The sequence below is a fragment of the Castor canadensis genome, chromosome 9 (genome assembly GCF_047511655.1).
Source record: "Castor canadensis chromosome 9, mCasCan1.hap1v2, whole genome shotgun sequence".
Classification (NCBI taxonomy): Eukaryota; Metazoa; Chordata; class Mammalia; order Rodentia; family Castoridae; genus Castor; species Castor canadensis.
Genome location: NC_133394.1, coordinates 93116072 through 93139184, shown reverse-complemented (window position 1 = coordinate 93139184; position 23113 = coordinate 93116072). Strand labels below are relative to the sequence as shown.

The 23113-nt window shown below is 38.0% G+C and overlaps 1 protein-coding gene across 1 annotated transcript; it reads right to left on the bottom strand.

Annotated features, from left to right (window-relative positions):
- Positions 1 to 16153: 16153 nt before the first annotated feature.
- Positions 16154 to 22359, bottom strand: Cxcl9 (C-X-C motif chemokine ligand 9). Its single transcript, XM_020187740.2, has 4 exons — positions 22207 to 22359; positions 20734 to 20860; positions 19165 to 19249; positions 16154 to 18217 (listed from the first exon to the last, which is right to left on the bottom strand). Exons 1-4 carry the CDS (start codon positions 22268 to 22270, stop codon positions 18113 to 18115), a joined length of 381 nt encoding a protein of 126 aa, XP_020043329.1. The 5' UTR covers positions 22271 to 22359; the 3' UTR covers positions 16154 to 18112.
- Positions 22360 to 23113: the final 754 nt, after the last annotated feature.

Below are 23113 nucleotides of genomic sequence, written 5' to 3'. Positions count from 1 at the left end.
AGGTCGTTCACATCCTTTGTTTAGGTTTACACCTAGGTATTTGATTTCTTTTGAGGCTATTGTAAATGGAATTGTTTTCATACATTCTTTCTCAGTTTGTTCATTGTTAGTGTATAGAAATGCCAATGATTTTTCTATGTTGAGTTTATATCCTGCTACCTGTTATAGCTGTTGATGGTATCTAGAAGTTTCTGAGTAGAGTTTTTTGGGTCTTTAAGGTATAGGATCATGTCATCTGCAAATAGGGATATTTTGACAGTTTCTTTACCTATTTGTATTCCTTTTATTCCTACTTCTTGCCTAATTGCTCTTGCTAGGAATTCCAGTACTATGTTGAATAGGAGTGGAGATAGTGAGCATCCTTGTCTGGTTCCTGATTTTAGAGGGAATGGTTTCAGTTTTTCTCCATTAGGTATAATGCTGGCTGTAGGTTTGTCATATATAGCTTTTATAATGTTGAGGTACTTTCCTTCTATTCCTAGTTTTCTTAGAGCTTTTATCATGAAATGGTGTTGGATCTTATCAAAGGCTTTTTCTGCATCTATTGAGATGATCAAGTGGTTTTTGGCTTTGCTTCTGTTAATGTGGTTTATTACATTTATTGATTTTTGTAAGTTGAACCACCCCTGCATTCCAGGGATGAAGCCTACTTGGTCATGGTGAATGATATTTTTGATGTGTTGTTCAATTTGGTTTGCCATTATTTTGTTGAGGATTTTTGCATCAATGTTCATTAAGGAGATTGGCCTATAGTTCTTCTTGGAGGTGTCTTTGCCTGGTTTTGGGATAAGTGTAATACTGGCTTCATAAAATGTGTTAGACAGTTTTCCTTCCTTTTCTATTTCATGGAACAGTTTAAGGAGGGTTGGTATCAGTTCTTCTTTAAAGGTCTGATAGAATTCAGCAGAGAATCCATCAGGTCCTAGACTTTTCTTTTTGGGGAGACTCTTGATTGATTGCTGCTTCAATTTCATTTTGTGTTATAGATCTATTCAGGTGATTAATTTCCTCTTGGTTCAGTTTTGGATGATCATATGTATCTAGAAATCTGTCCATTTCTTTAAGATTTTTGTATTTATTTGAATATAGGTTCTCAAAGTAGTCTCTGATGATTTCCTGGACTTCCATGGTGTTTGTTGTTATCTCCCCTTTTGCATTCCTGATTCTACTAATTTGGGTTTTTTCTCTCCTCATTTTAGCCAGGTTTGCCAGGTGTCTGTCAATCTTGTTTATTTTTTCAAGAACCAACTTTTTGTTTCATTAATTCTTTGTATGGTTTTTTTGGTTTCTATTTCATTGACTTCAGCTCTTATTTTTATTATTTCTCTCCTTCTATTTGTTTTGGGATTTGCTTGTTCTTGTTTTTCTAGGAGTTTGAGATGTATCATTAGGTCATTGATTTGGGATCTTTTAGTCTTTTTAATATATGCACTCATGGCTATAAACTTTCCTCTCAGAACTGCCTTTGCTGTGTCCCATAGGTTCAGGTATGTTGTGTTTTCATTGACTTCCAGGAACTTTTTAATTTCCTCTTTTATTTCATCAATGATCCATCCATTTATTTCATCAATGGATCATTTAGTTTCCAGCTGTTTGCATGTTTTTTGTCTTTACTTTTGTTGTTGAGTTCTAGTTTTATTGTATTGTGATCAGATAATATGCACAGTATAATTTCTATTTTCTTATGTTTGCTGAGGCTTGCTTTGTGCCCTGGGATATGATCTATTTTGGAGAAGGTTCCATGGGCTGCTGAGAAGAATGTATATTGTGTAGAAGTTGGATTAAATGTTCTGTAGACATCAAGTAGGTCCATTTGATCTATTGTATATTTTAGATCTTGGATTTCTTTATTGATTTTTTGTTTGGATGACCTATCTATTAATGATAATGGGGTGTTAAAGTCTCCCACAAGCACTGTGTTAGAGTTAATATATGCTTTTAGGTCTTTCAGTGTATGTTTGATGAAAATGGGTCGTTGACATTGGGTGCATATAGGTTGATAATTATTATTTCCTTTTGGTCTATTTTCCCTTTTATTAGTATGGAATGTCCTTCTTTATCTCATTTGATCAATGTATGTTTGAAGTCTACTTTGTCAGAGATAAGTATTGCTACTCCTGCCTGTTGTCGGGGGCCATTGGCTTGGTAAATCTTCTTCCAGCCTTTCATCCTAAGCCTATGCTTATTTCTCTCGGTGAGATGGGTCTCTTGTAAGCAACAAATTGTTGGATCTTCCTTTTTAATCCATTTCGTCAAGCAGTGCCTTTTGATGGGTGAATTAAGTCCGTTAACATTAAGCGTTAGTACTGATAGGTATGTGGTGATTCCTGTCATTTAGTTGTCTTATTTGTTTGAAGGTTTGATTGTGTGTACCTAAGTTGAGTTTACTCTCTACTTTCTTGCTTTTTCTTTTCCTGTGGTTTGGTGCTGCCTGTCCTTTCATGGTTATGTTGGGTTTCACTTTCTGTGTGCAGAATCCCTTGAAGAATCTTTTGTAGTGGTGGCTTTGTGGTCACATATTGTTTTAGTTTCTGCTTATCATGGAAGACTTTTATTGCTCCATCTATTTTGAATGATAGTTTTGCTGGGTAGAGTATCCTGGGGTTGAAGTTATTTTCATTCAGTGCCCGGAAGATCTCACCCCCTGCTCTTCTTGCTTTTAATGTTTCTGTTGAGAAGTCTGCTGTGATTTTGATGGGTTTACCTTTGTATGTTATTTGTTTTTTCTCTCTTACAGCCTTCAATATTCTTTCCCTAGTTTCTGAACTTGTTGTTTTAATGATGATATGTCGTGGAGTAGTTCTATTTTGATCTGGTCTGTTTGGTGTCCTGGAGTCCTCTTGCATCTGTATGAGAATATCTTTCTCTAGATTTGGGAAATTTTCTGTTATTATTTTGTTGAATATATTACACATTTTCTTTGATTGCACCTCTTCTCCTTCTTCGATGCCCATGATTCTCAAGTTTGGTCTTTTGATGGAGTCTGTGAGTTCTTGCATTTTCTTTTCACAGGTCTTGAGTTGTTTAATTAGTAGTTCTTTGGTTTTTCCTTTAATTACCATATCATCTTCAAGTTCTGAGATTCTGTCTTCTGTTTGTTCTATTCTGCTGGATTGGCCTTCCGTTTTGTTTTCCAATTCTGTTTCGTTCTTTTTTCTGAGGTTTTCCATATCCTGGCTGTTTTCCTCTTTAATGTTGTCTATTTTCATCCTGAGTTCATTTATCTCTTTATTAATCGTGTTCTTTGTTTTACTTTGGTTTTATACAGTGCTTCTATGGTTTCCTTTATTTCTACTTTTGCTTTTTCAAATTCTGTATTTTTTTGTCTTGGAATTTCTTGAGTGTCTCCTGTACATTTTGGTTGACCATATCCAGTATCATCTCTATAAAATTCTCATTGATTACCTGTAGTATGTCTTCTTTTAAATTATTCTTTTGGGCTTCATTGGGTTCTTTGGCATAGTTTATCTTCATTTTGTTGGAGTCTGGATCTGAGTATCTGTTTTCTTCATTTCCCTCTGGTTCCTGTACTAATTTTTTGCTGTGGGGGAACTGGTTTCCCTGTTTTTACTGTCTTCCCATCATTGCCCTTGATATTGTTATTGTTCCTGTACTGTGTGCAATTAAGTATTTTCTGGCTTGTAATAATAGCACTAGTGATATTTAGAATGGAAGGGTGAGAGGGGATGGAAAGCAAAGAAGTTAAAGGAAAAGGGAAAAACAAATAATCAAGTAGAAAAAAAACAAAACAAAGAAACAAACAAAAAAAGTCCCAAAGATATAAATAGGGAGAGACAGTGTAGTAATCAACCATAAGCTGAAAAGGCATTAGAGAGACAGAGAGAGGATTGAAAATAAAAAATAAAAAGAGTAAAGATAAGAATAAAAATTAAAAAATAAGTAAATGAAAGAAAAAATATATAAAATAAAACAAAATAATAGTAAAAAATAAAAAATAAAAATCTCCAAGTTCAAATGCAATGAAATTTCTGTCTTAATAATTTTGGTGTTCGTCCCTCAACCTACAATCCTGGAGATGGTGCCTCAGATGTTGTTCTGTAGTTGTCTCATCAAAGGGGAGACATAAAGTAGAACAAAAGTGCACAAACAAAACAAAACAAAACAAAAACCCACCAAGTGTCCCAAGTTCAAATGCAATACAGTTTCAGTAAGTTTTTGAGCATGCAGGTGTAGTTCGGTTGTTGTTTCATCAGAGCTGGGGAGAGAGAAAAAAAGAGTTTGTAGACAGTTCTGTGAATGGCTATCTGAGGTTGTGGCTTCCCTGCCCGCTGCTGTCAGCCTGCTGTTGCTGGAGGCATTATTTATGCAGATCTCAGCAGTGAACTTAACACTCCCCTGGCCCCGCAGGCTTTGTTTACTCAGAGTCCTGTGCGCAAGCCACTGCTACAAGCTTTCCCCTTTCCAAGCACACTGGGGGAAGTGACACTGCACCTGCTTTCTCAGGCCAGTGTGTTTATTTACAGTTTACATGGGAAGTGGGTCTTCCCCCTTCTCCTGTGGAGTTTTCCTCCCTCCATCACAAGCTTTCCTGCTCCTGGTTGCTGGGTGCACAACCCCCCCCCCCCACACCAGGTCCAGCTTGTTTATTTACAGTTCCAGGAAGGATTCCTCTCCCCGCCTCTTTGGAGCTCAGGGCACCTCATCCTCTTTGCCATGTGTTGTTCTTATTGCTTATTACTCAGTTTCTCTTTTTTCCCCGGGTGGGGGTCAGTCTGTCCAGGGGGCTATGCTGATCTTGCCAAGGGTTGTCTGTGGAAGTACCGTGTACTGCTTAGCTCACCTTGTCTGTGTCTTCCCCAGTCATCTGGGCGTGGGCGACTGGCGGCCCTGGGGCCCTCCTGGTTTCTCCGTTTAACATGAAGTGGAGATTCTCTGCGCAGGCTGGAGGTGTGGAGGGGTCAAAGTTTTGCCTCTTCTTGGTGGCCTTGCCTGCAAGGTGTGTCTCCGGCGTTTCTCCAAGATTTCACTGTAGGAGGCACGCTTTCTGCTTCCTCCCTCTAGCTGCCATCTTGGAATCCCCCTGCTTTAGTTGTTTTTCAGACAGTCTTGTGCTTTTTTTTTTGTTCAGCCAGTCTTACACCACAATCCTCCTGCCTACCATACTCAGCTTATTTGTTGAGATGGAGTCTTGATAACTTTTTGCCTGGGCTGGCCTAGAACCAGAATCCTCCCAATCTTCACCTCCCTAGTAGCTGGAGTTACAGAGGTGAGCCATTAATCCAGGCCTTAATTTTTATTTTTAACTGATGTATAATAATTGTACATATTTCTAGGGTACAGTAGGTAATGATTAGGTCAGGATCAGATGAGAGTGTGACATCCTGATACATCTATACAATGCACAATGGTTAGATCAGCATCATTGGCACATTCACCATCTCAGACGTTTATCTTTTTTGTGTGTGTTTGTGTTGGTACTAAGCAGTGGGATTGTATGGCATGCAAATAGTAGAAATGAGACCAAGCCATATAATGTGAACAAGATAGGCAAAGATCCTTTCACTACAATTTCAGCTTATGAGCAGAAGGTAGCTAAAACTGATCTGATGGATGATCAAACCTCACCTATCAAAGAAATTCAATTCATTGAATTTCTAGGAAGGCTAAAGTTTGGTAATTGTCCATTGGTCAAGGGCATGGTTTAAAAAGATGTTTTCCTTTCTTGTGCTCTAGCATTCTGACCTTGGGGTTTTCAGGCTAATGGGTGATGAGTTAACCCAGAAACTTCTGAGCTACTCACCATCTTGCATAGACACAGGCTGAGGGACTGTATGCTTGAGCTGCTGAAAAAGCACAAGGGTGGGGAAGACAAGATCCAACAGTCAATAGGCCAAATTAACCCTGTATTATAGTCTTGGATAAAAAGATTTTGGGGGCTGTGTATGTAGCTCAAGTGGTACAGCACTTACCTAGCGTGAACACCATTGCTTACATATTCAATCCCTAGCACTACAAAAAGCAAAAAAAAATTTTTTTAAGTGAATAACATGTCTACATGCAGAGTTGAATAGAATTTGACCCAAGAGTTTAGATAGCAGAGGAAAACAGACACAGCATGAAGACAGATATAACAAGCCTTTTATCCCATTTTATCCACCCACCAAGTATGTGCAGGCTTAAGTGAAGTGTCAGTGTTTTAGCAAAAGCAGCCTTCACGTTTTTATAAAAGAGCCTAGGCAACCATTATCACAACCCACCTGTCAGGGGTTTTATCAAAGATAATGAGAAACTAATAATGTATTGCTCAGTTGTATGACCTCTGAAATTAGTGACTTTCAAATGAACTAAGAACAAATGCTGTGATTTTGGTATGACAGACTGTCTGACAGTGGAGTTGATTCTGGAGGCTTATCAGGGACATTTTAAGGGCTTTACCTAGGACATTTTATAGGACAAGGTTTTCCCTCACTAGCAATACCTCCTTGTCTGTCTTTGTGTGGCCAACACGTACCCCACTAGTTTTAACTCGGTTTGCCTTAAGAGGCTCCTAGTCTGTAAACATTCTAGCCTGTGGCCTAATCTGGTGTTTTATGACAAACCTGTTGGTTGAGCATTAAGTATGGAGGCAGATAAGTGCAGATTGTGCTTTTAATGGGTGGAGGGTTCAAGGCCCAGACTTGATTTCAGTGGCCCTTACCTATGTCAATGAGGATATCTGTAAATCAAGAAGAGGACCCTCATGGGAGGCAAGATCAGTTGGCACCTTCATCTTAGACTTTCCAGCCTCCTGCTCTGTGAGAAATAAATGTTTGCTGTTTAGGTCACCCACTGTTCAGTAATTTGTTATCAAAGTTCAAACTGAGTCCAAGGCCTTGTAGGATCTGACCCCAGATGACCTCTCTGGGCTCCTCTCCCATCACCCTCCCCTTCGCCCACTTTGCTCAGGAAAACTGACTCCTCACTTCTTTGTTTGTCAAGCCTCAGGACTTTTGCAAGTGCTATTTCTTGACTGGTGCCCCACAAGTCTTGCTCTCTTTCTTCTCTGCTCAAGGACAACCTACTAGAGATGCCTTCCCAGACCTGCCACCCCTCCCTCACCCTATACCCCTTCCTCTGCTTTATTTTTCCCCATAGCCCCTATTGGCCTGCATATAACATGTATTTACTAGTTTAGTTGTTCATTATCAGTCTTTCTGCTCATAATAGGAGATTCATGAAGACTTTCTGGGTTGGGGATATAGCTCATGTAGAGTGCTTGCCCAGCATGTGTGAAGACCTGGTTTGATGCCAGCACTAAACAAAAAGACAATGTTGGGCATGGTGGTCCCTGTCTGTAATCCCAGCTTCTGAGAAGCCATAAAGCAGGAGGATTATGGTTTGAGGCTAGCCCAGACAAAAAGTAAGAGAGACCTCTCATTCCTCTCATTTCAACCAAGAAGCTGGGCATGGTAGTACATGCCTGTGGAACCAGCTACACAGGAAGCATGGGTAGGAGGATTACGGTCTGACACTGGCCCCATGCAAAAACACAAGACCCTATCTGAAATAACTAAAGAAAAAAAAAGGACTAGGAGTGAGGCTCAAGTGATAGAGCAGCTGACTAGCAAGTATAAGGCCTTGAGTTCAAATCCCAGTACTGCAAAAACCAAAACAAAAATCAAAGTAAAGTTGATTATAAGTAAATAAACAAATAAAATATTGTTGGCAACAATTGTTAGATTATCCACTGGGGGAGCTCCTGCTTTTTTTAAGGAGAAAAAAAAAATCACAGTTTGACAAAATAACCACACACAAACAGGAAACAGACACAGAAGAAACTCTAGACCTTTCCAAAGCTAATTTTATTTTTCACTGTTCTTTTCCCTTTTTCTTTTTTTCCATATCTATTGTGAAGTTTCCCCATAATCCCATTTACTTCTTCAAAATCTATCAACAACAATCTTGGAGACCAGTTCTTGCCTCAGTCTTTGACTTTTTTTTTTCTCTTTTATACTACAACTGAGTTCTTAAAGTCAAAGTTTCTAAAAAAACCACTAATTTGTTTTTATTTTCTCTGCTTCTTTCTTTCTTGTTTGCAATACTAGGGTTTGAACTCAGGGCCTACACCTTGAGCCCTTTTTCTGTGTAAGGTACTTTCAAGATAGGGTCTCATGAACTATTTGTCCCGGCTGGCTTTGAACTGCAATCCTCCTAATCTTTGCCTCCTGAGTAGCTAGGAATACAAGTGTGAGCCACTGGATTCCAAGTATTTTCTATTTTTATACTTTAAATTTCAAAGGGTAAAAACATTTAGTTTGCTTTCTTTTTTGCACTTTGTTATCTTAAAAAGGTTTTAGGAGGATATATGTGATTAACAACAGACCATACATATTTAACGTATACAATTTGATAAGTTTGAGTGCATACAGAGACCCGAGGAACCACTGCCGCAATCAAAGTAACACAAATCCTGCACCTCCAAAAATTTCTTTGTGTCCCTCTGTGTGTGTGTGTGAGAACATTTAACCAACAACCCTTTTAACAAAATTTTAAGTGCACATCACAGTGTTGCTGACTATAGGTGCTCTTCTGTGCAACAGATCTTTAGGGTGGTAACATTTTAGTTGGCTTTGGAAGCTCTCTTGATTTTGTGCAGGTAGAGTTCTGCACATTGTAGTAATACTTAGCCCCCTGTGGGTATCATAAACAAAGCCTTGCTCTTATCCTTTCACCAGATTTTTTGGGGGTGCTGGAATCTGTTCACTACCTTATTCTGTAAGATCTGATGTGACCACTAGATCAATTTAGACCATGGAAAGACTTAATGTGTTTGCATTTGGGTATTCCTGACTTTCATTGTTATTGGAAACCATTAAGAAAATTCCCTCCAGGGAATCCAACATCCTCTCACATTGCTGTATAATTTTTTCGTCTCATGGGAAATAGAATAGGCTGTGGTAGTATTTTTTCTTCTTTTTTATTATCATATATTAATTGTGTGAAGGGGTTTCATTTTGATATTTCCATACATGCATATAATAGACTTTGATCAAATTCACCCCCTTTATTACCCTTTCTGACCCCCTCCCTTTTTAAAACAATTCATAAATTTCATTATTCTGTTTCATACATTCGTTTGAAGTACTTTGATTACATTCACCGCCCCCTCCCACCTTAACCCTCATATTTTAAAATTTTTAAGCAAGGTACATAAAGATCTGCGGGTGCCTTTTCAGAACAAGTTACAGTGGAGAGAACATGACTAGAATTTGCCTGTTTGTCATTCCTTATGAATCATGTCTGCCTCCTTTTTCCTATCTATGAAATATTAGGAAGCAACCTGTGCTTCTGCATCCCAAGTGATACGAGTCATGGTGACACATCCTTAAGGTTTCACAACTTCTTCTTCCAGGAAATAAATCAAACTTGTCAGAATACGTTTCTCTCCACCCCCAGAATGTTCTCTTGGATATGACCTCAGGGATCCAGTCAGTATTTTCTCTGCTGTCTGACCTCAGTCAGAGGGACCCACAGGAACACCTGGACAATTGGAGACTCCTGCTTTTAGGCAGAAGAACAGAGTGAGCGGGAACCACCTGGCACATGACTTGACATTGCATTTGCCAGGGAAAAAAGAAAGAATGAAATCCTTTTGGAGTCATCCAATTTCTATCTCACTGTAATCAAAATAATATAACCAAAAGGTAGCCTCCCAAATACTGGCAATTCTAAACCAGTTCATAAGGCAGCTTATTCTAAAATAAGAACATTTACTTTTATTTATAATTTTTTTTTCATTACTGGGAATTGAACCCAGGGCCTAGCCTTTGCTAGGCAAAGGCTCTAACTTAGCCACACTCTTGGTCTTTTTGCTTTTAGTTTGTTTTTCAGATAGGATCTTGATCTAACTTTGCCCAAGCTGGCCTCAAACCATGAACCTCCCACCTCTGCCTCCTGAGTACGTGAGATTACAGATATGTACCACCACACTCAGCTTGTTTTTGAGATAGGGTCTCACTAATTTTTGCCAGTGCTGGCTTTGAACTGAGATTCTCCTATCTATTCCTCTCAAGTCTTTTGCTATTCTTTTTTTTTTCTTTTCTTTCTTCTAACAGTACTGGGGTTTGAACTCAGGGCCTACACCTTGAACCACTCCACCAGCCCTTTTTTGTGATGGGTTTTTTTGAGATAGGGTCTATTTTGAGATACAGACTATTTGCCTGGGCTGGCTTCAAACCTCAGTCATCCTGATCTCTGCCTCCTGAGTAGCTAGGATTACAGGCACAAGCCCGGTACCCAGCTCTTTTTGCTATTCTTGATCTCCAATATCCTCCTTAGCTACCAGAGACATTCTTACTTCTTTATTATTCAGGGAAATTTAGAAATTCATGAGGGAAGAAAGCAACTTTCCATTTTTCCACAAGTAACTTTCTCCCAACTAATTGAGAGATTGCTAGCATTAAAATTCAAAAGTACAGTTTCCAGATTAAATCTGAGTCCTTTACCAATTAGTCTAGGGTATCAACTTCATTAAGGTACAAGTTAACTAGTATAGCAAAATCATTTAAAATTTTAATCAGAAAACAACTTTTAATAGTTGAAGTCACTTTAGTGGAGAGAGAAGTCATGGATTTCAGTGTGGCTAGGAGCATCCCAGGATAGAGTCTTGGAAGAGCAAGACTTGAATCACATCTGGGCAGGAGTCAAATAGAGGGGGTGGAGTCTAATGTGGATGAATAAAAGAGAATGAATTTAGCCAGGCACCCATGGCTCATGCTTGCATTCTAGATACTTGGGAGGCAGAAATCATGAAGATTGCAGTTTGAGGCCAGCTGGGGCAAATAGTTTGAGAGACCCTATCTCAAAAATACCCAATACAAAAAAGGGCTGGTAGGACGGTTCAAGTGGTAGAGCACCAGTGTGAGAACATTGCCTGTCTAGTAAGTGTAAAGCCTCGAGGACAAACACCAGTACCACAAAAAAAAAAAAAAAAAAAAAAGAGAGAGAATGAACTTGGTCTGGGGACACGGCTCAGTGATCGAGCACCTGCTTAGCAAGTGAGAAACCCTGAGTTAGAACCCCAGTACCACTGAAGTAAATAAATAAACAAATACATAACTAGATAAATACATAAATGAACCAAAACCATTTTTTTAAAAAAGAGAGAGAATGAGCAAAGCCTATGTAGAAATGAGCCTAAGTTTATATGACCTTGGTGAGAATGGTTGAGATGGATTTGGAAAAGGCCTGGAAGAAAACTTAGGATGAAGCATATCACTCAACTAAAGTATACATCCTATGTGTTTTCTAAGTGCCAGAGACTGCATGCGACAGTAGGCACACAGTGGGAGAAGATGAAGTTTCTGCAGTTGAGGAACTTAAATCTGTGTATGTGAAAGTGGGGAACAAGAAATAATCCATAATATCTTAAAAAAGATAATTTCAGATCATCACAAAGTCTGAGTATTTCATCTGATTGTGATAAAAGAAAATGACACAGATTAGGGCCACCAGACTGAAAATTGTGTACGTGTTTAGGTAAAACTAGAACAGGCATCTCATCTCTGTATATTTTATCCTTTTGTTAGTTCATATATGCATTGTTAGCATTTTCCCCACATGAATTTCTTAGCAGGAATTTTTTTAAAGCCATGTGCCTGCCCACTCTGTGAAGGAAAAAGATATAAAGTTAGCTTAAGTTAGTGCTCTATCCTATAGCCCTTAAGTCTAATTGCACACACTATCTAGACAACATGCAGAAAGTGGGCTGCTGAGTGAGGTTGTATGTCAACCACTGCCACTTAAGGAAGTCTCTCTTTTTCCTCAGAAAATCAGTTTGTGACTCATGACCACCTAACAAATGCACTGAGTGAAATTGATGGAGTTGATAGTTGCTTTAAAATTTATAATAAAGTCAGGTATGATGGTGCACCCTGTAATCTGGATGCTGAGGCAGGAGGATTTTGAGTTTTAGGATAGCCTGGACTACACAGTGAGACCCTGTCTCAAAAACCAAACAAATATTTATACTAAATCTTCAGTTCTTATTTTTTAAATAAAAATGTAAGTTCTAAACACCTTCACTTCATCCATTCCCTCATTTTGGAAACTATTCCAACAGAAAGTGTCTGGGGAGAGGATGGCTACTTTCCTGAGGATGATGAGGGAAGAAGAATCTGAAGTGTCGTTTAAGCTGAAACTTAATGATAAGGCAGAAAGAACCATGCAAAGAAGGTTGACTTAGGCACAGGTTTATCAGTTAGGGAACAGTCATTGGACATCATGGGAATAAGAGATTTACTACAGGACTCAGTGAGGATGTTGGGAAGTGAAAGTATCAAGGTACAAATCAGGAGATTGGAGAAAGAATCACTTACTGGTTCATCAGAAAGATGGACAATTCAGAGTTTGTGAGAAAAGCCAAAACCTGAGCCTGTCTAGCCGCTCTGATAGATGGGAAACTGCTGCTTCTGTAGTCCACTGGTGAGGACCTGGGGCCACTGGTGATCACAACAATGAGGAAGAGAACAAGAGAAACTGAGACCCATTGGATTCTGTCTGTATCTGTCGATAAGGCTTACAAAGACTGATGTCAGGTCACCTCTTCATTTCTGCCTTCCAAATCTCACCCATGTTCCTCCTTTGCTAACTCTAACCTCTAACCACACAGGAAAAGAGATTTTGGGAAATGTGGCTCCCAGGCTAACCAAGTTGACTTGGCACAACCCAGCACAATGGGGAACAGCGTATACAAAGGCTCGGTGTGCTTGAGAGACAGAAAGGAGAGGCTGGAGCTCAGTGAAGGAGGAGCATGGGCAGAAGCAGGCAGAGCCCGGCAGATGTAATGTGGAATCCAGTAGACACAGTATGCTTCGATGTGGTTCTAAATGGCAGGACTTAAGCAAAATGATGTTATTCTCAATGATTCTGGCTGTCATGGATGGTAGGAAAGCAAGAGAAAAACTGAGAAGAAAATGGTAGCAAGGAAAATAGTATGGAGTTTCATTATGAACATATACATAGAGAAAACTGGCCAGGGAGTCTTTTGGTCTCATTTCTCCAGCATATTTACTCAGAAGATCTCTCTGTATATGATATATGAGATGCCCTTTGTCAAGGGGAAGGTGCTGCAGAGGTATGTGGTCAAGGAGGCTCTGGTACTTTCTATACACCAAGATCTATGCTGAGCTTGTCCCTCACAACAGTCCTGAATGAGGAAACTATGCAAAAGTCGGCTGTAGTGTGCTTGACCATGGCTACATAGCTAAACAGTGTGTTTAGCTGATTAGTACCCAGATATTTCAGAATCCAAAATTTTGGCTCTTTCTCCAGCATCCTCTTGCCTCTGACATTAGGCCCTTTTGAAAATTTATGTCCACCATTAGTAGCTGATATCTGTCCAAACATCACACCTGTCTTGCCTCTCGAGAGTATTTTAAATGTATAGGCTAATATTCTCTGTCCACTTTCAAACTTCTTGGAGATTCCACATCATATAATATCTCCAGCCAAGTTTCCTAGCTGTATTAGCTTCCTCTTACTGTGAGAAAATACCTGAGTTAATCAATTTAAAAGAAGAGAAGGTAAGTTTGGCTAAGGGCTTCAATTCTTGGTGACTTGGCCTTGCTGCTTTGGGTCTGTGGTGGTACAGCACGTCATGACAGAGGCACATGGTAAAGGAGGCTGTTCACCTCATGGCTGCCAGGAATCAAAAAGAGAGAAAGAATAGGGGCAAGGCTCCCAATATTCTCTTCAAGGAAATAGCCTTTAGTGACTTAACTTCTCAGGAGGACCCTCTTTTTTTTTTTTTTTTATTCATATGTGCATACAATGCTTGGGTCATTTCTCCCCCCTGCCCCCACCCCCTCCCTTACCACCCACTCTGCCCCCTCCCGCTCCCCCCCACCCCCTCAATACCCAGCAGAAACTATTTTCCCCTTATCTCCAATTTTGTTGAAGAGAGAGTATAAGCAATAATAGGAAGGAACAAGGGTTTTTGCTGGTTGAGATAAGGATAGCTATACAGGGAGTTGACTCACATTAATTTCCTATGCATGTGTGTTACCTTCTAGGTTAATTCTTCTTGATCTAACCTTTTCTCTAGATCCTGGTCCCCTTCTTCTACTGGCCTCAGTTGCTTTTAAGGTATCTGCTTTAGTTTCTCTGCGTTAAGGGCAACAAATGCTAGCTAGTTTTTTAGGTGTCTTACCTATCCTCATACCTCCCTTGTGTGCTCTCGCTTTTATCATGTGCTCAAAGTCCAATCCCACTGTTGTGTTTGTCCTTGAGCTAATGTCCACATATGAGGGAGAACATACGATTTTTGGTCTTTTGGGCCAGGCTAACCTCACTCAGAATGATGTTCTCCAATTCCATCCATTTACCAGCGAATGATAATATTTCGTTCTTCTTCATGGCTGCATAAAATTCCATTGTGTATAAATACCACATTTTCTTAGTCCATTCGTCAGTAGTGGGGCATCTTAGCTGTTTCCATAATTTGGCTATTGTGAATAGAGCTGCAATAAACATGGGTGTGCAGATGCCTCTGGAGTAACCTGTGTCACAGTCTTTTGGGTATATCCCCAAGAGTGGTATTGCTGGATCATATGGTAGATCAATGTTTAGTTTTTTAAGTAGCCTCCAAATTTTTTTCCAGAGTGGTTGTACTAGTTTACTTTTCCACCAACAGTGTAAGAGGGTTCCTTTTTCCCCCCACATCCTCGCCAACACCTGTTGGTGGTGGTGTTGCTAATGATGGCTATTCTAACAGGGGTGAGGTGGAATCTTAGTGTGGTTTTCATTTGCATTTCCTTTATTGCTAGAGATGGTGAGAATTTTTTCATGTGTTTTTTGGCCATTTGAATTTCTTCTTTTGAGAAAGTTGTGTTTAGTTCACTTGCCCATTTCTTTATTGGTTCATTAGTTTTGAGAGAATTTAGTTATTTAAGTTCCCTATATATTCTGGTTATCAGTCCTTTGTCTGATGTGTAGCTGGCAAATATCTTCTCCCACTCTGTGGGTGTTCTCTTCAGTTTAGAGACCATTTCTTTTGATGAACAGAAGCTTTTTAGTTTTATGAAGTCCCATTTATCTATGCTACCTCTTAGTTGCTGTGTTGCTGGGGTTCCATTGAGAAAGTTCTTACCTATACCTACTAATTCCAGAATATTTCCTGCTCTTTCCTGTGTCAACTTTAGAGTTTGTGGTCTGATATTAAGATCCTTGATCCATTTTGAGTTAATATTGGTATAGGGTGATATACATGGATATAGTTTCAGTTTTTTGCAGACTGCTAACCAGTTTTCCCAGCAGTTTTTGTTGAAGAGGCTGCTTTTTCTCCATCGTATATTTTTAGCACCTTTGTGAAAGACAAGTTGCTTATAGTTGTGTGGCTTCATATCTGGGGAGGACCCACCTCTTAATGGTTACACTGCCTCCCAAGAGTGCTGCAGGCTGGTGACCAAGCCTTTAACACATGGGCCTTTGGGGGCCAGTGATCTAACCCATAGCACTAGCCTCTTAAATAACTTATCTGATGTTTAGGTCTGCACCATATCTACTTGAACTGCTTATACATGCTTCATAATATTTGAGCATATATAATTTTATGAGGTAGAAAAGGCTTATGACATTTTTGGTTTTCTGGGTTTACATCGCACTGGAACTGTTTTACCTTTGATGATTAGGAAGAAAATTGAATTCCACATAACTTCTTTTATTTTTGGCAGTACTAGGGCTTGACAGGGCCTTGTGCTTGCTAGACAGGCACTCTACCACTTAAGTCATGCTCCTAGCATTTTTTTTTTTTTGCTTTAGGTTATTTTTCAGGTAAGGGTCTACCTTTTTTTCCCAAGGTTGGCCTCAGATCATGATCTTCTTTTCCATGTAGAAGGGTCTCAATATGTAGCACAGCTGGTCTTGAATCTGTAATCCTTTTGCCTTAGTACAGGCACATGTCACCATATACCTCTTATAAGTCAATGTTATTATAAGGCATATATTTTTATAGAAGCTTCTTCTGTCCCCAACATGTCCCTTAAAGGGTTTTTATGTCTTTCTCTCAGTTAATGTTATACATCATGAGATAAAAGCTAAAAATTAAATGAATAAGGACACATGAGATTACTGCTTAACATGCAATAGTTGAAAGGCATACAATAGTTCAAGACATTAAAAACCCCCAAGATTTGTTTTCTGATCAATAGTCTATTTATTGATATCATAATCTTTAACAAAAAGTTTCAAAGTACAAAGTATAAATGCCAATACTGCTTTGGGTTACAATTTACTTGCTTAGAGAGGAGACATGTATCTGTAAGTGATGAATGACTATAGTGTGGCTATATATATTTATCATAGATACTTAGTGAAAATATGTCATTTTTGGTTTTAGTTATACACTGTCAGTTTTACCTGTGAGATACAAGGTACCTGGGTCACAGACTAACACATTATGGAGCATGTTTAGATTTTTCAGATGAGTTACATGGAATACTTAATGCTTCATGATTAAGTATTTTTGGGTGGGATCACCACTGGGCAGCACTCAAAATCATCTGCAGTGACATTATTTGGGAAAGTGAGCATAGGTTTAAATTCCAGCCAGAGACATCTCTCGCTCAGTTCAATGAACTTTCTCTCTGAGGACTTTCCAAGCCCCCGGAAGCTAACTTGGTACCAACTGCGCCTCCACCTTGAGAGTTTGCTGTTCCCTCTCGCTCTTGTATCTTACCATTCCTTTTCTTTAAGTTGGTTTGATAATTGATCATTGCAATACTTCGCAAATTATAAAATGAGGTAAACTGGCAATAAAATGGGTATTTATCTAAAGTGAGTTGTCAAAAGGATTTTGGTGGCGTGGCTATGTTGTTGGATCATAGAAAGCTGGAGCTTGTCAGAAATGGTATTGAGTAGGGAAAGGCTGGACACTGGCTGATCAGTAAAGCCCCTTGTCATTGTAATTTTATGAATAGTTTAGAATACTCACAAGTGTTTTCAACATGTGCTTCTTATTTGTTTGAGAAGCCAAGTTAACATCCTGTCATAGTAAGAGAGGATGCAGTTTCCTTCCTGGTCCCTGCAGTGACAATGACAGAGGATAATGAGAAGAGGTTACCAGGTACCAGACAATCTGGAATAGCCAGGAACAGCAGTGTCTGCTGTAAGTGTTCTGATACCTTCCTAAATGTAACAGCTACAATTAGGAAATTATTCAAAAACCTAGTTTCACTGACTTTTAAGCATGGTGGCACATTTAGGGAAATAAATTATGTCTTTTACCCTCAAGGAACTGACAATCTGGTTGAAAAGAGAAAATAAACACACAAAAATTAGTTATGTAACAACTAAGTGCTAACTTATGTGGTACTAAAAACAAGTGAAATAGGAGTTTTAAGATAATTTGAGCATATGGAATGTTTTTAAAATTTTTATTTATTTATTGTAATGTTAGGGATCAAACCCAGGCTTTGAGCATGCTAGGGAAGTGCTCTACCACTGAGCCCTCCAGAAAGGTTTTATTTAAGAGGCAGGACTTGAACTGAGCCTTGAAGACTGGATCAAGTGGAAGATGGAGTCACATGACCTCACAAGCCAAACAGAAGGTTGTGAAAGCCAAGTGCTGGTGATCTCCAGTGGTAGATCTCCAGAAACAACCAGCAAAAGTCCTTCAGATGAGTTGTGGGAGAGGCCTGTAAGCTGATTCACACGCACATGCCAACAACCATGGCAGTTTGGTCAAGTCCAGCTCAGTTCCAAACTGCTTGGCTCAGCATGCAGACTAGACCTGGGCTTGCTGACATCCACCCCAGAATACTCTCTGGAGGCCACAGTTTGTAGCCCTAGAAGCCCAGGCAGCTGTTGTGTGTGGGATGTGTTTGTGTAAACATTTGTCCAGATGTGGATATTACTAAGATTGTGGTGACAAACATGAAGAAATTTAGTTGGCTGGGATAGAAGAACAAAGACTATGATGGCCTCTAACAATTCCTAATAATTGGGTTTTAAAATTAACTCTGTAGCTTTAATTACAATTTCATAATAATGCTTTAAGTTTTCTAGTCAAATTAATAAATTTGTATATTAGAGGTTTAGTAATTTCTGCTGGAATTATCTCAGTACAATTTAAAAAAACATTGAAGCATAAAGTACTTGTTGGTAAAGAAGTCTTTTATGTAGTCTTCTTTTGATGACGACGTTGAGATTTTTTAGCTTTTTGAATTTTCTTCATTTTTGGATGTTTTTTCCCTTTCTTTTGCTTTTTCTTTTGGCTGGTCTGCAAGGAGAGGTGAAAAAGGACAATGATTTTGAGTCATATCTTTTTTTCCCTTATATTCAAACTCTTCCTGACTAGGTATAGTCTTTTTTTATTCTAAAAACTGGCTACTGGCTTAAAGTTGCTTTTCTCTCAAAAGGGTCCCTTTGATTCTCCATTTGTTCAACTTTGAGAAGGAAGCAACAGCTTTCCAATTGTTCTTCTTTTTGTCTGTTCTTCTGGCTTATTATAGACCTTACCCCAATCTATCTATCGTCCACCTGTACTGACCCCAACCCTCTGAATCTGGTAACTATTAACACTCATTTTTACATATGAGGAGGCTAAGGCTAGGACAGGGTGATTTGCCCAAAGATGGACAGCTAGTTTGTGAAAAAGTCAGTAGTCTGTCAGACTCAGAACCCAAGCACATATTCTATGGCTCTCCTCAAATCCAACTCGTTAGCATGTCACATAGGATTCTTCCCACTTTTTCCTGGTTCTCGGTCTCTGCTCTCTTTATATAAACTTCAGTTAGACTACTTGAGGCTCTCTGAGCACAGAAAGCAATCTCATGATTCTACTCTTCTATTCATGCTGTGCTTACCTTCCTGCTAAACTACTTATCCTTCCAGATCCAAATCAAACATCACCTGATACGAGAAGTCTTTCTTAATACTTTTTCCCTGTCCTTCCTCCTGGCAAAAAAATTACTCCTTCTATAATCTATATACCCATATTTTAAATTTCTTCTGTTATATCACAATTAGTATTATTTGTTGTTTTAAAATACCTGCCATAGAAGGAAAGGACTATATCTTATTACCTTGGTATTCTCAGTGTCTTACATTTCAATTCAATACAACTTAATGAAAAGATAAAAAATGCATTCTTAATAGAACTACACAGATCCTTTGTTTTCTAAAGTTAATTTCTAAAAGAAATTTTTGTTCCTCCTCTTCACCAACCTGTTTCTCCCACTCTTTCACCAATTTCTTCACATATATTGAATCTGGGTTTAGACATGTTTGATTACCATTCTTCATTGTAGCACTGCCAAAAACAAAACAAAAAAAAACCCGAGATTAATTTTTTCCTTATTAATAATTTTTGCAGAAATAATGAAAATAAGCATGGAATTGCTGAATCTTCTAATGAAACTACTTAAAAGATAATATAATATTAAAGCAAGGTAAAGTGGTCACTTTAAAAATTATACTTCAAAGAATACTTTCAAGATCTTTTCATTAATTTTCCTGTACAATCTGAGAATAAGAGTAGCTATTCCACATATCATCCTTGATTTAGGTATCAAAGGAATAAAATATGCATGTCCTTTAACAATAACAATTATAACTTCTGGAAAGCCATTAATAAGACATAAAGACAACACTGCCACAATAGGAGTTTGAAAACAGCAAAATAACCTACATTTCTAACAATAGGCAGTGGTCATATAAGTTATGACATACTCATATGATGAAACACAATTTGACTATTAAAATGACATTATTAGACCTTGGGGGTATGGTTCAGTGGTAGAGTACATGCTTAGCATGCACAAGGTCCTGGGTTCAATCCCCAGCATTATCTCCTGCAAAAGCCATCATTTAAAAAAATGACATTATTAGAGATTTACTGACATGAGAAAATTTTCATAATTATACTATGAATGAAAAATCACATTATAAAACTGTACAGTAGACTGTCTTCATCCACAGGGAGAAATATTTTAAGATATTTTACAGATGCCTGAAACCTTAGATAGTACTGAGCCCTATATGCTATTTTTTCTTATATATATGTATTCATGATAAAGTTTAAGTTATAAATTAGGCATGGTAAGAATATAAAAAAACAATAAATACTACTAAAATAAAATAATTATAGCAATATATTATAACAACATTATTAAAAACTTATTGCTTATTTCTGGAATTTTCCATTTCACATTTTTGGGCCATGGTTGACTAAGGGTAACTGAAACTTAGGAACATGAAATCAGCAGATAAGAGGGGAAGTACTATATGTAGTGTATTATTTTATTGATTTTATTTATATGGATATATGTGGATATATATGTATGTGTATATATGTATAATATAAACATACACACAAAGCAAATGAGGGAACGTAGGAAGATCATATACTGAGGGATTCATAGCATTTATCACTGGATGATAGGCTTATAAGTGACTTTTATTTTCTTCTTTTCAGCTATAAGCATTAAACATTATCTAGGAAACTATTTTCAAACAGAATCTATGTTTTTCTGAATTGCAATACTAACTAGTCCCAAATAAATGTAATTCTTTTTGTTCTTGAAAATAAAACATTTTCTACAATGAACATGTATATTACCCTTGATTTCTAATCTCTACCAGAAATTTCTTATTTTATATGAGAAGAAAAGAAAGGAGCAGACCATCTGAATTTTAACTACTTGTCTGTATGGGCAAGTAGTCTGAAGGTGATGGTCATACTAAATTCAATGTCTCTGCAATATGGCATATGTGTGTTAGATGGGTTTTACTTACATGATTTCAATTATTTCACAGGAAGGACTTGGGGCAAATTGTTTAAGGTCTTTTAAGAATTTGAGGTTGATCATTTCTTGCTTAGTGTCAATGCAGGAACAACGTAGATTCCTCATTATTGGGGTTCCTATAGGAAAGAAAAGAACAAAATGTAAGAGTTTAGGTCAAGGTCTCAATTGATATGATCCATCAAGCTGATACATTTGATGTAATCATAATTATTGCTGTCATTTTCTGAGATGTCTGTAAATCATTACCACAATCTTTTGAAGTAGGTATTATCTCCATTTTGTAGATAAGAAAGCTAAGGTTCATAAACATTAAGTAAAGAACAAAGTCATACAGCTTTTAGTGGGTAGGAGTAGGGTTTCAGTTCAAGTCTCTGAGTTCACAAGTGTTGCTCTTAACTACCTTACAACGTGAGGTGAAAAAGAAACATTCACAATATTTAATATGCCTATTGTAAGTTAAACACACAGATAAATAATTCAGGTGTGCTATGTAGATCAGTTTCTTAAGCAATTCCCAAATCCATCTATGATCTGACCTTAGTGGAATGGAGTTGGTGTAGTTTGGACAGAAAGGTCTACTTATAATAACCGATTACCATTTCCAGCCTCACCTTCTCTCTTCCCCTATTGCCTTGATTTTCAGTAGTGCTTTAAACATTTGAAAAGTTTGTTGTTGTTGTTTGTTTGTTTGTTTTTGCAAGCAATAGTGGGGATTGAACACAGGGCTTCGTGCAAGCTTGGTAAGCATTTTACACTTAAGCCCCATACCTCCACCTCCTAAGTAGCTGGGATGATTATAGGCATGCATTACCATGAAAAGTCTTTAAAATACTTTCATACTTTAATTCTTACATTAATTTGGCATGTAGTTACTTGGTGATTACTATGACACATGTTAACTACAAAATTTCCACGTTACAGAAGAGAACACTGAGCTATAGAAAGGTTATTTGCCCAAGATAACAAAAGTAGTAAATAGATTATGGACAACTTCTCTGCTTTTTAGGTTCTCAGTTGGTTAGCTGCAGATATATTTACCACGAAGTGATATCAGGGTTATGAAAATAATTTAGGACATAGTCTTTCATCTCATTATCAGCTGCCAGGCCTGCTGATTTCATCTCCCTTACTATAAATTACCCATTTAGGTGAACTGAAAGTAAAACATGCAGAAATTCCCTTAGATCTGAGAGATGTTTTCTCACTGTTAAATGTTTAAACATTTATTGACCATTTACTAGGAATTCACATACCTAGACTGAGAAGACTTGTGTTTGACTTCACAAATTAAAGTTGCAACCTTTGGACAACTGGTCACATCACCAAGATGCTTTTATGATTATGAGTATCCAATATTACTTTCTAATGCACACAGAACATTCTTTATCTGGTGAACTAAGAGGCTTTCAATATGATTCACATCTCTGACTTTACTAACCTAATATTACTCAAAATTTCTTACCTTGAACTCCAAACAGAACCAGGAAGACGATGGCCAAGAGGAAAGGAACACCACTTTTCTTCATAGTGGAGGAATGGAGTTCTACTAAGTCACTCCTATGTGGGATTTCAAGTCTGAGAAATTCTTTAGTGAATATGCTATTGGGAATCACATTTATTTAGGAAATCCATTTTCCTTCTAAACTCTGATTGGATGGTGTCATTAACTGATCTAGCTAACTAAACAAAACAATCTTCACTGGGTTGGGGGAAATCCTACTTTCAGATCCAAGGGAATTTCTGCATGTTTTATTTCCATTTCACATAAATGGGTGATTTGTAGTAAGGGAAGTAAAAGCAGCAGAACTCACACCTGCTCACCTGGGTGGGGAATAGATTACAATGAATATATTAAATGTCATAAAATAGGGATTAGAGATATGACTTCCAGATGGGAAATATTAAAGTCTGGGGTAGTATTTCCTTATTATTTGAGGCATGTTCTTCTGTATAGTATATGGTTACAATTATCTTTTTTTATATTGTCCACCCAACAACTTCAAGCACCTTAATTTCTTCAGAGACAAGATTATTTTCTAGTAGTGTTAACTTCAGTTAGCATAATGGTTCGATTGCATGTAAGAGTTCCAAGTTAACACTGGCTTATCTAAGCAGCTCATTTTTCCCTGAAAGAGGTAGGTGGACTAGTGCTTATATGGTGGCTCTTTTCCAAGAATTGGTCCAAGCTCCTCCAATCTCCTTGCTTAACTACTATTTCTAGATTGTTGCCCTCATGAACCTAGCCAAATGTAGCTTGCTAGCATGCCCAATTTCTAAGTACAGGATAGTAGGAAGGCAGAAAAGAGGCATCTCACTCCTTCTTACGCCCACTCTAGAAATTGCACCCATTACTTTCCATGCAGCAGAAC